At 57.5% G+C, this 15,662-nt stretch overlaps 1 protein-coding gene across 2 annotated transcripts in view; it reads right to left on the reverse strand.

The window, feature by feature from the left end:
* SESN3 (sestrin 3) overlaps nt 1-14,689 on the reverse strand; it is a 36,263-nt gene extending 21,574 nt beyond the window's left edge. Inside the window, exon 1 of one of the 2 annotated variants that reach the window (XM_016187130.2) lies at nt 14,607-14,689. In XM_016187130.2, the coding sequence (XP_016042616.1) occupies nt 14,607-14,669 (63 nt within the window). In that variant the 5' untranslated portion in view covers nt 14,670-14,689. Of the gene's footprint in view, nt 1-13,773; nt 13,851-14,606 lie in introns of those variants that run through there. The other variant, XM_007520709.3, reaches the window with a different exon arrangement.
* Nucleotides 14,690-15,662: the final 973 nt, after the last annotated feature.

Consider the following 15,662-nt stretch of genomic DNA (forward strand, 5'->3'; position numbering starts at 1 on the left):
GTTTTTGCAGTGATAGGGATTAGTCGCCATTTTTTACAGTAATCAGATATCAGAGACATGTCTTTCGTGAGTGTTTCCTCGAGGATGTCGAACTTGGATGCCTGAGTTGCACAGCAGATGTCATCGGCGTAGATGAACTTCCTTGAAGAAGTTTCTGGGAGGTCATTGATGTAAATATTAAATAGCGTAGGAGCCAGAACAGAGCCCTGGGGGAGGCCACTTGAGACAAGTCTCCATCTGCTAGACTTGTCACCCAGATGCACCCGGAATCTTCTGTTTTGGAGAAGAAATGATATAGTGTTGGCCACCCATGGAGGCAGGCATCTTGAGATCTTGACCAGGAGACCACGGTGCCAGACCGTGTCATAGGCTGCTGTGAGATCAACAAAGACAGCACCCGTCTTTAAATTCTTCTGGAATCCATTTTCAATGTAAGTTGAGAGGGCCAGGGCTTGTTCGCAGGTAGATCTTCCTGGGCGGAAACCAGCCTGGGCGGGTGATAGGAATTTCTCTGTAAGAGGAGAAATACGTGACAGAAGCAGCCTCTCAAGGAGTTTGTAACACACGGAGAGGAGAGAAATTGGTCTATAGCTGGCGGCCAGTGTTGGGTCTTTCTTTGGTTTCAAAACCGCTATAATCTTCGCACGACGCCAAACTTTGGGCATAGACTCAGATTCCAAGATGTGGGACAGGAATGAAGCGAGCCACTTCTTTGCCGAGGGGCCCAGGTTAAGAATGAGTTCTGGGGTGATGTTATCATAGCCAGCAGCTGTTCCCGGTTTAACCCTCTTCAAAGCGTCTTCCAGTTCAGACAGTGTAAAGGGAGAGAGTTTTGGAGATGGACAAGATAACCGGAAGTGGGATGACCACTCATGGGAAATTTCTCTTTTCCAGACTGGGTCGATCTTAGCACGTCCAACTTGAGTTAGGTGACTGGCCACTGAGTTTGGAGATACGGGAGGATGGGAGACGGGAGGGGGTTGGCACCCAGGAACAGTGGATTTATGCTGGCACTGAGCCCCAGCAATAACCCTGGTGGCAATTTAAAGAATGGGTGGGGGGGCTTAGCCTCTCCCGGCGAACACAGAATAGCAGGACCTTTCCGTGTCTTCCACACTACACTGGTGATCATAACACAGATCACTTGTCTGACTTAGGGGAAATACTAAATAAGGCTGATTTCTAGGCTTTAAAAACATGCCCACTGAGCCAAGCCTTCTTCACCTACTGAGAAGTCAGAAACAGCAAGGGCTCCTGCTTGCATGGAAACAGAGAGAGCGGCTTCCACACAGCTTGCCGGGACCACGTGGCTGAGCAGCTCAAGTCTGACCTGCACTGCCTCCCCTCAGTCCCGCTCTTCATGCACGTGCAAAGGAAACAGGAACTTTCTGTTCCTAGGTTGGGGAGAGCAGCCATGATGCGCTGTGACTGGAGTAGGACCCGGGGCAGATCTGTACGGGGGGCAAGGGGTAGGGGGTCGGGGGCCAGAGGTGGGGGCTAGGGGGTAGGGGCGTGGGGCAGGGGGCACAGGGCAGGGAGCAGGAGGCAGGGGCAGGACGGGGTCTCCCTAGAGTCAGCACGTGAACTGACAAAGCAATACAGCTTCTCTAACATCAACCAAAATCCAAAAACAATGAAAGCCAGTAACTCAACACCCCCCCCCCCACATAGAACTTCCACGCGGTACAGAAGCACCACAAGACAAACCCAGACAGTAAGCACCTCCAGCGTGACACAGCCACCAGCTAGACCCAATCACAGCGGACACCTGGGGGCATCCGGGGGCGCCCAGAGAGCGGGAGATCAGCAGAGACCCGCACGGAGGCGGCGATGGCCTCACACCACACTCGGCAGTGAGTGGCCCTCCAGCACTGAGGACCGGGGGATGTGGAGCCAGACGCCTCCTCAGGGACGGGGTCTGCCGGCACTGCTCACCAGGGGCACAGAGGGTCACCAGGCCCCGCGCCTCCCGGGGGATCGGCCCTCAGCTGGTGTCTGAGGAGCTCCTGTGACCCCCACAGGTCACGTGCACACCACTGCACATGTCCCGCCAGAACGGCGTTTCCCAAAAGTGAGCTTTCTTGGAGAAGAGCGAGTGCACTGTGCAGTGGAGCCTCAGGTCAAGCACAGAGCTTGCCTGCAAGCCCTGCTCCCCACCGCCCCTGGGGAAAAGCTGCAGGAGCAGTGCTACAGGGGTCTCGTCGTCCTCTGTCTGCTTCTCACCCTCCGTGGAAAAGAGGAGGAAAGGACAGAAGGGGTGGGGGCACTGGGAACAGGGAAGCCATGGGGAAGCTGCGGGGGAGCAGCCTGTGCAGCTGCTGAGGTGAGGCGGCAAGGCCCAGCAGCAGGTTCCCGCAGCAGAGCAAGCACACCGCTGAGTCACCGCCATCCGCCATCCGGAGTGGTGACCTGCCGGCACTCTCATCAAGAGCAGAAGTGAGCTCCCGCACGGGAAGGGAAGACACTCCTGGCCACGAGTGAGCAGTGACGTCTAAGGACAGCTTGAAGAGACATATGTGATCACTCCGTCGGCAGAGTTGATGGCAAATATTTTAGACACTGTTAATGTGCCAACAGACTCTGCATTTCACATAGCCAATAACCTAGGTTTTTTTTCTTTTTTTTTTGCCTCCAAGGTTATTTCTGGGGCTCAGTGCCTGCACCATGAATCCACTGCTCCTGGAGGCCATCTTTTCCCCCTTTTGTTGCCCTTGTTATTGTAGCCTTGCTGTGGTTATTATTGTTGATGTCATTCCTTGTTGGACAGGACAGAGAGAAATGGAGAGAGGAGGGGCAGACAGAGAGGGGGAGAGAAAGACAGACACCTGCAGACCTGCTTCACCGCCTGTGAAGCGACCCCCCTGCAGGAGTTTCCCCAAAGAGCCCTAGCAGGAGCAGGGGCCCCAGCCTGACTCGTTCTCCACAGCAGAGCTCGATCATCGCGGCGAGAGCCCTGGGCCCCTGGGCCGAGAGCTAATGTCCCGCAAGGAGAGAACAAAGTGGGCTCTTGGCCATGAAACCTGTCAAGTCCAGAAACGTTTTCTCTTCTGAGTTAGAGAGCAAGGCAATAGCATGTTGCTGATGAGAAATAAGGATCAAGTGAGGACGCGACCCCAAATCCACATCTTCCCTGAGGCAGGAACGAAGCCACCGCAAAGGGTACAGGCGGGGACCAGAGAGGACAGGCCTTGCCAAACCCTTCCTTGCTGATGTGTATGGGGGCACCCAGGTCCCTGAGGCTGCTCTGAGGCCCAGTAAGCTAAGGTGTCAAGAGCACGATCCAAGGAGATGCAGCCCTAGGCCGGCAGGTTCTGAGCAGAGCAGGAATTCCCTCCAGTCTGCAGGCTGGGGCCCCTGAGCTCTGTGCAGAGAAGGGCAGCTGTCCCACACCACCTTTCCACCTGGGGCTGCTGTGTGCACACAGTCACCATTGCTGCCTCCTCCGCCGACTGCCTTTCCTTTCTTCCAGTGTAAACAATCAAAGTGACAGTTACTAAGGGAGGCACAAAGCACAGACCAGCAACGGCAAGCACACCTTGAGGCCTTCCTCCTGCCAGGTAGGCCCTGCTCGCATGGCGCTGTCCCTCGGACGTCTGCGCCTGTGTGAATGTCACCTTCCTTGGGATCACGACTGTGACGACCTTGTAATCCCCCAACTGTCTCCAAGACACAAATTCGGTAACTTCACAGGAATATTTCATGCCTGTGATTATGAGTCAAGATAACAAGTTCTCAACCGTCCCCCATGCCCCTCCTCCCCCGTAAAGCTACTATCACCCAGAATGAATCCTCAAGTCACACAGGGTGCTGGCCAGACCATGAGTGTGGCCTGGGTCGAGTGCCCTGGTATGCCACAGGCAGGTGCTGTGACACCAGAGAGGCTCTGACACTATGGTTTCTCTCTCCCTCTCTGAAAAAGTCAGTTCAGAACAGTGAAGCACTAGCAGCGACAAAAGAGGTAAACTTTAGAAACCGAATTTCTATGCTCCATCTGCCACATTTATAACGACTTTGTTCACCAAGACCACCCAGACCACCACGATGCGTCCAGTACCACCAGGCAGGTTGACAGAGCCCGCCTGCGCAGCAGCCGCCACTCTGCTCTCGCACAGCACGGCTGTCTTCCCGTGTCCCGCCAGCCTCAGTGCAGCGAGTAGCATCTTAGGCCTGGACCACCTGGCCCAGCCGGCGGAGGCCCTGGGGCTGCTCCACACACAGGGCAGGGGCGGGAGGCCCCTGGACTCACGGGGCTGTGGGGCAGTGCTGCGGTGTTTCTCCTTCTTACAACCGCTGGTTTAAAAAAAAAAAAAAAAGAACAAGGGCCAGCCCCAGGGAGCAGAGGAGTCACACAGTTGTGGGGCCCCTGTGGTGACCCTGTGGCACTGCCAGGGTCTTCTCTGTCCACCTGAAGGTAGGGGGGAGGGGTGCTGAGCCGTCACTCAGGCAGGAGGCTGCTTCACTCAGTGCTGCTGCTCTGATATTTCAGGCCAGGAGGAGGCTTCTCTATACTTCTTATCATGAGTCTCCAAGGCAGAAGCTGACTGCCCATTGCCATGGAGACAGAGCTATTTCAGGTTCTCTAGTAGTACTTTCCTGGCAGCAGAGGGAAGCAAAGTGGCAGAGAGCACTCACTGCTCTGGGCTGCAGGACCAGGCCAGGCAGAGCCACAGGGAGAGGGCGCAGGGCAGAGCCATAGAGGGGCCCAGGACAGCCCACAGGGAGAGGGTGCAGGGCAGAGCCACAGAGGGGCCCAGGATAGCCCACAGGGAGAGGGTGCAGGGCAGAGCCACAGAGGGGCCCGGGACAGCCCACAGGGAGAGGGCGCAGGGCAGAGCCACAGAGGGGCCCGGGACAGCCCACAGGGAGAGGGCGCAGGGCAGAGCCACAGGGAGAGGGTGCAGGGCAGAGCCACAGAGGGGCCCGGGACAGCCCACAGGGAGAGGGCGCAGGGCAGAGCCACAGGGAGAGGGCACAGGGCAGAGCCACAGAGGGGCCCAGGACAGCCCACAGGGAGAGGGCGCAGGGCAGAGCCACAGGGAGAGGGCACAGGGCAGAGCCACAGAGGGGCCTAGGACAGCCCACAAGGAGAGGGCACAGGGCAGAGCCACAGAGGGGCACAGAACAGCCCACAGGGAGAGGGCGCAGGGCAGCCCACAGGGAGGGGGCGCAGGGCAGAGCCACAGAGGGGCGCAGGACAGCCCACAGGGAGAGGGCGCAGGGCAGCCCACAGGGAGAGGGCGCAGGGCAGAGCCCAAACTGTGCAGGAGGGCTTCTGGTGTTGTGGTTGACACTGGCAGCTCAAGACAGAAGCAGGGTGCAGGCGGGCACGGCCAGCCAGCAGGACTGCCTGTTTAGAGCTAGGCGGTGGCCTCGCCTACCCCGGCCCCAGGCCTGCGGCTCTGCCGAAGACCAAGTGGCCAAGCTGGCCGGGCGACACAGCTCTCTCCGAGGCAGTGGCGGCTGAGCCCACGCACCAGAGGAAGACGGCTAGAGCGAGGAGGCACAGGGACCCTCCAGGACACCTGGGCGAGAAAGCCGGACTGGGTGGGGTGGGCAAAGCCTTGCTGCAGGCAGCCCCCGGGGCCACCATACCATCTGTACCATGCGTGGACAGCGGGCATGGCTGCTTTCGAGAAGCCAGCTCCCTGAGCCACAGCCCATAGCACACACCCGCCCTCAATGGTCTGGGGACCAAGGAGGGGCCGGCAGGTCTTTCAGTGTCCAAGTCCCAGCAGACGCAAGTGCCTACAGTTCTCTCCGCCATCCTCTGGGCAGCCTGCGCTGCATGGTGTCCCCCACCCCACCCACCCCACCGAGGGCCCCTGGTCCCCATGACAGGGCCATCCTCCAGCCTGGTGCCCAGACTTTATGGCCACAGACACAGAGCCTGTCCCCACGCTGCCGAGGGCAGCACATACAGGACGGCAGGCTCCCCTCCCCACCCCACCCCATGGGGAATGGCTCCCGGACTCTGGGCCCGAGCACAGTCCTCACCACCACCACCACTATCGGGCACAGGCCTCCAAACAGCAGCAGAACCCAGGCCTCCAGGTTACTCAACACCTGAGCGGTATAAAACGCCTCACAGCCATCTCAAACCCTATGGAGAAAGCACGGCAGATAGGTCTTCCATTTCAAGTAGTGCACGTGCTGATAGAGTAACTAACGGTGACACTGCTTGGGGTTGAGTGCTAAGGCACTTCTAGCTTAGGTAGTTTTGTTCTGATTTTTTTTTTTTTTTTGCTGGACCTTTTGTTTTCTTTGATTCTTGCATTAATGCATGCTAATTTTTTCTTTTTATTTATTTTGAAAGGACAGAGGGAAATTGAGGGGGAGGTAGGCAGAGAGACACCCGCAGCCCTGCTTCACCGCTCATGAAGTGCCCCCCTTGCGGGTGGGGAGCAGGGTCTTGGACCTGGGTCCTTGGGCATGGAACTGTGGGCATTCCGTCAGGCGCCACCATCTAGCCCCAACATCCCTGACTTCAGTCAAAAGGAGACTTTGCAGTAAGTTGTGTCCATCAGGTATCTGTCATCACAGGGGCTTCACTGTCTCAAGTCAACCTTTTACCATGTGGGGGCGGGGGAGGTAGCGCAGCACGGACGGTCCTCGCAGTGCAGGGACCCCACGAGCCCCGCAGTGCAGGGGGACCCCACGAGCCTCGCAGTGCAGGGGACCCCACGAGCCCCGCAGTGCAGGGGGACCCCACGAGCCCCGCAGTGCAGGGGGACCCCATGAGCCCCACAGTGCAGGGGGACCCCACAAGCCTCGCAGTGCAGGGGACCCCACGAGCCTCGCAGGCGCCCGGTCCAGTTGAGCTGTCTCGCTGGCCCTGGCCCTGTGAGAAGCTGCATCTCCAGAGGAGGGAGGCAGCCTGCTGTCCCCACTCACCCCGCCGGCTTCGGGCAGCTCCTCCCGGAGCACTCAGGTGTCCTCGGGAGATGGGCCAAGGACTGCCACAGCCTCAGAGTGAAGGCAGCAGACGCCCGGCAGATGCCCCTCCCTGGGACGCGGAGCACAGTGGGCGAGTGCAGGCTGTCTGCAGCGACAGTGGCCCTGCTCTCAGGAGCTCCCGGGGGACGCCGTGTCTAAGGCTGGTTCCCAGGGACTCATGAGCACCACCTCGGCTCAGCCAGATTCTAGGGGCTTCTGAGGAGAAGTCGGGAATGCTGCCTTTCACACAGAGCCCGTCTCCCCACAGAGCCCTCTGTCCAGGACTGGACGCTGGTGTGGACGGGGCTGTGTGGGCAGCAGGGACGGGGCCCAGGGGAGAGACACTCCAGACCTCTCAGCTCCACGGCTTCTGTCCTGACACAGAAAGTCAACAAGAGTGAAAGTCAGCAGACATGCCATGTCTAACTTCATAAAGAACTCTTTTCTACTGCAGAAACAGATCTACCAGAAATCGAGGACTTTTTAGAAGTGCTGTTCAAAGGGCCGGGCGGGGGTGCTCCTGGCTGAGAGCAAGTGTCACAGTGCGCAAGGGCCCAGGTTCAACATGCCAGTCCCACCTGCAGGGGGAACGTTTTGCAAATAGTGAAGCAGTGCTCTCTCTTATCTCCCCTCTCCCTTTCAATTTGTCTCTATCCAATAATATATATATATATATATATGTATATGTATATATATATATTACATAAGACACACCATAAACTCAAAATGCTTCTGTCGAGTGTCTTTTTACAGATAGGACGGCACAGTGAGTGCCATGGGAGCCGAGGCTGACCATAGGAGGCACTCCAAGTGTCTGGGAGCTAGGAAGACGGGCTGAGGTCAGGAAGAACAGCCACATGGTTAACCACAGAGAAGCCAAAACTGTTCACTAAGTACTACAATTTACGTACCTGACTTAACATGATAAAGAGACAGAGAAATTGCATTTCTGATATTAGAAACAGTGCAAACGACTGAGCTGGGAACCACTGTCAGCCTCTTAAAGAATCAGGCTCTAAGTTTCTTCAACTTCACACTCTGTGAATCTTCTGCACCCAGAAAACCGGGTGGAGTGTGCAAGAGAAAGCAGGCTAGACACTACCTGCCGTTAGTGTGACACAACCACGCTGCTTCTTCCCGTGCAGCTGAAGACCAAGCTGCAGTCTCAGGGAACTACAGTGACCTTCTGCAAAATCTGCTCTAGTTACCCAGGAGCAGAGCGTGACGCTTCTGACAGTCGCCACTCATCTCTATTTGGAAAGGCCGCTTTCACTTCTTCAAAGCACTTGGCCCATCTTCACAATAGAGGAAGAGGTGTAGAGGTGCAAATGAGAGCACACAGCTCCCTCACAAGCAGCTGCTGACCACCAGAGGGAGAAGTGCAAGGGTGCCCTGGCTGTCTGCTGTCACTGAGGTCTTATTCCCAGAGTCCTGCTCAGCTCTGGCTGAAGGCGGGGCAGGGGTTTGAACGGAGACAGGCTGTTTACCCCCCCTGCAGTCACCAACACAGACCCACTCCATGCAACACAAGGCACATGCTCTTATGAAAATGACTGCTTTCCAAAACAAGACAGCCAGGATGGCAGCCTGTGAGGGGGCTCCTGAGGCTCACCCCCCGTGGTAGCGAGTGGGACGTTCCCCAGGCAGGCGCAGTGGCAGAGCCCTGCCTGAAGCCTCTCTGTGAGGGGCCCGAGCCTGGGGTGTGCACGGCACAGCAGCAAACTCCAGGCGGGCAGTCTTGCTTTTGATTTATTTGGTCATCTGAGGTTTCACCTCTACCAGCTTATTATTAATTGATTTTTTTTTCTCCAGATAGAGTCAGAGGTGCAGGAGTGGGGGGAGAGAGAAAAAATCACAGCACCAAAACTCCAGCGCGGTGAGGGCTAGGTTGGAACGTGGCCTGTGCACAGGGCAGAGCGGAACACTACCTAGGTGAGCTGTTCTGCAGGTCTCACAGACGCTTTTTTTTTTTTTTAATTTTTTATATTTATTTTTCCCTTGTTGTTTTTCATTGTTGTTGTAGTTACTGTTGTTGTTATTGATGTTGTCACTGTTGGATAGGACAGAGAAATGGAGAGAGGAGGGAAAGGCAGAGGGGGAGAGAAAGACAGACACCTGCAGACTTGCTTCACCGCCTGTGAAGCGACTGCCCTGCAGGTGGGGAGCCGGGGGCTGGAACCGGGATCCTTGAGCCGGCCCTTGTGCTTTGTGCCACCTGAGCTTAAGCTGCTGTGCTACCGCCTGACTCCCGACACTTTAAGGCTGAGACTGTGGCAGTGCCTCGGCCAGCCAACAGGGAGGACGGGGGAGGGGAAGGGCGCCACGCCATGTCTTCCTGCGTGGTCACTGGAGCCGTCAGCTCAGGGTCCAGTCTCTCCAGTGCCCATGTGCTTTGACACCCTCCCACGAATGCCAGCCAGGGGAAGCACTTGGGCCCAGGGGTACACAGGCACTTTCTAGAACCTGAGTTCTCCCTGACAGTCTGCCCCTGTCCACTAGGGCTTGCTGGGCTAGGGCCTGTGCACCGCCACCCCTTCCAGTGCCCTGCTCTTCCAGGGACGGTGAGAGGCCAAGAGGGAGGGAGCAGGGGGAAACAGAAACAGACATGCCACTCGAACCTTCTCGAACTTGACTGGTGCAGGTGGCCAGGGGCTCGAACCCAGGTCCCCGCACACGGTAGCTGAGTGTTCTGCCAGGTGAGCCGCCTCCCAAAGCTCAACAGTCTTGAGCCTCATTGTGGCAACAGAGGCAGTCAGCCCTTCCCTGGACGCGTGGAGAGGAGCTGCCAGACCCGCCACAGCCCCGCGTGCCCTGGCTCTGCCCCAGCTCCCACTCCCACTCCCACTCTGCAGCTCCCACCTTTTCAAGCCAGATGCCAGCCGGCCTCACCTGCTGATGTCAGAAAGCTGTTTTGTTTTATTCTCTGAACTGGATTCCTACTGGGGACTGGGGGTGGAGGACCAGGAACACACAGAAACACAAGTGAACATCAACATGCTGATGGTTCCCCCTGGCACCACGTCTTGACATCTCATCTGCTGAGCAGGGAGCCAGACCAAGCTGCCTGAGGTACTGAGCACAGTACTGCCACAGCACTGCCACCGCTCACTCTCCTCTGGAGCTGCGCAGCAGCCTATGGGGGGGAGCGGACATGCCAAGGCTGAGTGTCCAACAGCGCAGACCACCCCCTTGGGCCCGCTACCCTGTGAAGAGCCACCTCAGCCCCCCTCACACTTCAAAACTGGGCTTACTTGGTAGCACAAATGGCCCCAAAAGCAGGGCCCAGGCCACTGTCCCCTGGTGCTGAGCCGGGGTGGGGGGTCCTTCCTGCCGCCCAGCACCCCACCTGGAATGCACCCGCCCATCAGCCCGGTCCAAAGGCATTATCCTGCGAAAATGCACAGACACATTCTTCCTTCTACCAGAATACCCATTTCATTAACAACAGCTCAAGTCAAACTTAGCAGAAACTACAGATCTGAGGAGAGCTTCATTTGTTTGTTTGTTTCTTTCTTTCTTTTTTGTTGTCTTAATGGCACCAGGGTTATCTCTGGGGCTTGGTGCCAGCACTAGGAATCCACCACTCCTGGCCACCATTTTTTTTCCCCTTCTATTTTATTTGACAGGATAGAGACACTGAGGGGGAGGGGGGACAAAGAAGGAGAACGGTAGACACCTGCAGACCTGTCTGACCAATCATGAGTGTCCCCACTCCAGGTGGGGACGGGGGGCTCGAAACCGGGGCCTTGCACCAGTCCTTGCACATGGTACTACATGCACCACCACCAGGCCCCTGGTTCGTCTGCTTCTAAAGTCTGATTGGGAAGACACTGAATCAAAAGGACAGAGCACGCACACACTGTACATGCAACAAGCAGATACTGGGTGAAGTCAGACTATTTCATCTGAAGGCAAATCCAGTTCTGCTCCTTTTGAAGTCCCCATCATTCAACAAGCTGCAACAAATGTAGCCTCTCAGAGCCAAGGCTTCAGACCTGTGCAGGAAGATGACTCTTCTTCCCTTAATGGGGATTCTTTAAAGAAAAAATATATATATATGTATTTTAATGAGAGATACAGAGAAGGGAGAGAGACCAGAGCACTGCTTCACTCTGGCTTATGGTGATGTTGGGGATTGAACCTGGAACCTTGAAGCCTCAGGAATGAAAGTCTCTTTGCATAACCATTGTGCTGTCTCCCCAGCCCCTTAATGAGGATTCTAATAGCAGAGTAATTCATTTCAGGTGTGCGGGAGCCCCACTCCACCGTGAACTCCACCAAACTAAAATTCAAAAATGTTATGACTCAGTTGGTCACAAAGCACTATCTTCAGTGGAAGGCACTCCATCAATTCAAGAATCACGAGGTATAGGTGAAATGTACCTAGTTATATACTCTTATCAGGAAAGAAAACCATCTCTCTCTCTCTCTCTCTTAACAAAACAAACAATTTTAAATGCTAAACAGTTGATAGTTTTAAGAGCACTTAAGAATGGTACTCTTGGGGGTCGGGCGGTGGCGCAGTGGGTTAAGCGCATGTGGCGCAAAGCGCAGGGACCGGCTTAAGGATCACGGTTCGAGCCCCCGGCTCCCCACCTGCAGGGAAGTCGCTTTACAGGCGGTGAAGCAGGTCTGCAGGTGTCTATCTTTCTCTCCCCTTCTCTGTCTTCCCCTCCTCTCTCCATTTCTTTCTGTCCTATCTAACAACGAATTGAATCAACAAGGGCAATAATAATAACCACAACGAAGCTACAACAAGGGCAACAAAAGGGGGAAAAAATGGCCTCCAGAAGCGGTGGATTCATGGTGCAGGCACCGAGCCCAGCAATAACCCTGGAGAAGGAAAAATAAAATAAATAAATAAATAAGAATGGTACTCTTAAAAAACTCCAAATGTTTCCAAGTCATGTCTTATCTGCCTCACACAATTCCTATTCAGTCTCCAGTGACCCGGTCCAGAAGTCACCCATGGTGTCACTAACATTGGGGTCTTGGCAGAGGTGTGCACCGCAAATATAAAGTATAAGGATCAGGCCGTGCACTTTCCATATACCTTTCTTCCCTTTTTAAAATTTTATTTATTTATGATTGGGTAGAGACAGAGAGAAATTGAGAGGGGAAGGGGAGATTGAGAGGGAGAGAAACAGAAGGCCAGGCAGTAGTGCAGCAGGCTAAGCACACATGGCGTGAAGCACAAGGATTGGGGTAAGGTTTCTGCCTAAGGATCCTGGTTTAAGCCCCCGGCTCCCCACCTGCAGGGGAGTCGCTTCACAGGCGGTGAAGCAGGTCTGCAGGTGTCTGTCTTTCTCTCCTCCTCTCTGTCTTCACCTCCTCTCTCCACTTCTCTCTGTCCTATCCAACAGCAATGACAACAATAAACAAGGGCAACAAAAAGGGAAAAAAGGCCTCTAGGAGCCTCAGTAATCACCCTGGAGGCAAAAAGAAAATGAGAGAGGGAGAGAGGGCGAGACAGAGACCCCTGCAGCCCTGCCGCACCACTCATGAAGCTTTCCCCCTGCAGGTGGGGACCAAGGGCTTGAACCTGGGTCCTTGCGCACTGTCATGTGTGCGCTTAGCCAGGTGTGCCACGGCCTGCCCCCCTGCCTCATGTGCCTTCCCATATCTTACTGGCTAGAAATGGAGATGTCCCTAGACCGCTTCTTAAAAGTTATAAGGGAAACACTTCTCAAATGCTGGCAAAGGGTTATGGATTCATAACTGTGGCTCTTTCAACAAAAATAACAGACCCTGGAGTCTGTATCACCTCCACGCATTTTACTAGCATACCAAGAGGCCAGACTAAAAAAAAAAAAAAAGTTTTGGGTACTCAGTTAAAAAAATAAATCAGACACTAGTTTAATCAAATGGCTCTCTAACAACACTCTTTTCTTTTCTTTTCTTTTCTTTTCTTTTCTTTTCTTTTCTTTTCTTTCTCTCCCCATGTTAAAGGCCTCAGTTCTCAGCTGCAAAGCTGGAGACCGGCATCGCCATTCCTCAGGCTGGGTCTGGAGGTGCAGGCGGCCCTGCAGGGGTTAACCTGCGCCGAGACCCCCCCCCCACCACACACACACACACACACACACACACACACACACACACACACACACACACACACACACACACACACTGGGGCTCCGCTCGCTGTAATCTGAGCTCAGAGTTTCTGGAAAAGCACAGCCGCACACTCCACACGCGCATTAACAGAAACCCCCCGTGAGCGCGGCAGACAGCCGCTCGGTCCGCCTCGCATCTGCAGCCCTGCGCCGGCTTCCGGCTCGCAATCCACGGCCAGAAGGGAGAGGAAAGGGGGAAGGAGAAAAGGAGAAAACGAAATGAAAGAAAAGAAGAGGCCGAGCGAGCGGCGGCCGCATCACTGCGGGGAAGGAGGCTGCAAAACAGGAGTGATTGGCAGCCGGCCGCGGGGCGGGACAAAGCGCGGCGCCCCCAGCCGGGCCCCAAACCCGGACCCTGAGCCCCACCGGGACCCCGAGCCCAACCGGGACCCCGAGCCTGAGCCCAAACCGGGACCCCGAGCCCAACCGGGACCCTAAGCCCAAACCCGGACCCCGACCCTGAGCCCAAATCTGGACCCCGAGCCTAAACCGGGACCCCGATCCCAAACCCGGACCCCGAGCCCAACAGGGCCCGACCCCCCAAACCGGGACCCCGACCCCAAACCGGGACCCCGACCCCCCAACCCGGACCCCGAGTCCCAAACCGGGACCGCAAAGCTCGAGCCCCCAAGCCCGGGTGCGGGGTGACCAAGGGGGGGCAGGGCCCCGGCGCAGGGACCCCCCCACCCGAAGGGCACCCCGTCCGCACCCCCGGGTCCCGGCCTACCGTGCGCAGCACTTTGCGGCAGTTGGCGCACACCAGGCAGCCGGCCGCCCCGGGGCTGCCCCCGCCGCGGTTCATGGCGGCGGCCCTGCGAGCCGGGCCCGGCGGCCCCTCAGCCCCTCGGCGGCGCCCCGGTCGCCCCCATCCCCGCCCGGCCGACTCCGCCGCCGCCGCCTGCGCGCCCCGCCCCCGCCACTGCGCCCCGCCCCGGGACCCGCCCCCGCCAATCGGCGGCGCCCCAGCCTCGCCGACCAATCAGGGAGGCCGAGACGCCCCGAATCTCCGGGCAAGTTAAGTTTATCTCCGAGGCTCGCGGACGCCGGAAGATTGGCCGGCGCGGCGGGGTGGGCGGAGACGGTGGCTGGCGCGGCCAATCGCAGGAGGGGGCGTGTCACGAGAGGCCGAAGCCCCGCCCCCAGCGTCCGGGTCCAGCGCGGCGGAGGTCTGCAGGCTGTGGGCACCAGCGCCCGGCCTCCCCCATACCCCTGCGTGGCCAGCGGCCCCGGGCAGTGGCCAGGGCACACTCCGCACCCCGGCGAGGGCTGGGCCCGCCTCTGCAGAGCTGGGAGCCCGCGCGGGCCGCCAATGCGGATGGGCTGTGGGCGCCTGTGCTCGGGGAGAGGGTGGGATGTGGATGCGGGCCAGACGCCGCCCAGTGCACCGCTAATGCAGGCTGTGCGCGCCCCACCCTAATCCCTGGACCCCCAGATCCTCGGACCTCAGCTCCCCACATCCGAGGGCCTCAAGCCCCCACACCCCTGCGCCCCAGATAGAGGGCTGCCGCACCCCTAGGCGCCCCCCCAGCCCCACTCCAGACTCCCCCGCGCTGACCTCACCTGAGGGCTCCTCGGAAGGCCTGCCCAGCAGTGGGTGCCGCTTTCCAGGCTGGAGCGCCGCATCTGTGCGGACCTCGCCACGTGACTGAATGCCAAGTCCAGCTGACCTGCATTTAAAAAGTCATTTGTTTACTCACTGATTGGATAAAGGCAGAGAGAGAAATCCAGAGGGAACACGGAAAGAGAGAGAGACCTGCAGCCCAGCCCTGCTCTGCCACTCCTGAAGCCTCCCCCTCCCCTGCAGGTGCACAGCAGGGGCTTGAACCTAGGGCCTTGCCCATGGTAACATGTGTGCTCAGCTGGCCCCTGCCCTGCATTCTTGTGGATTTCAGAGAGGACTGTGTTTCCCTGGGAATCAGGCGGTGTTGGATGCACTTGGAAAGGCTCGGGTCAGAACCAGACATGCTGCCCAGCTCCTCACGACCCCCGCTGCCCCTTCCCCAGCCCCAGAACCTCACCTAGACTGGAGCCCAGGAGCAAAAGCCCGCTGGTGGTGGGCTGAGACAGACTCAAATAGGCCTGAACACGCCCCCTCCTCACCCGGGCCACACCACTCGACCGCCCATCAGCAGGTGCCCGGAGAGGAGCCTGCTTGATGCCTGCAGACACAGACGGCCTAGATGGGATGGGCCACCACTGCTGACCCCAGCAAAGCAGTCCATGGAGAAGGGGCCTCGGGCTCCTGGGCCAGAGAGAGGTCCGTCCAGGGCAGCGGGCAGTGCTCCCAAGCAGACAGTGCACTGACCCTCTGTGCTTTGTGGCCAAGGTCCCAGGCAGTGTCCGCCCCCCACCACGGGGTTCAGTCACACAGAGCAGACTGTGTGAATAGACTCTGAAAGGCAGGAGGAATGGAGGTGGCAGAACTGCTGTGCAGAGAGGGTGCCCTGAGGCAGAAGGTGGGCTGCTCTGGTGCCATCCTCTCCTTCTGGGACTTTCCTCGAATAGCTAAGACCCCTTCCCAGTGCAGTCCTTGTCCTCCTGCCATGACTAGTCACCCCTGAAAGAACTCCCAAGCACCTAGGACTGCCCAGAGGGCTTGGGGGGGGCACACCTGGG

Source organism: Erinaceus europaeus, chromosome 20 (genome assembly GCF_950295315.1).
Source record: "Erinaceus europaeus chromosome 20, mEriEur2.1, whole genome shotgun sequence".
Lineage (NCBI taxonomy): Eukaryota > Metazoa > Chordata > Mammalia > Eulipotyphla > Erinaceidae > Erinaceus > Erinaceus europaeus.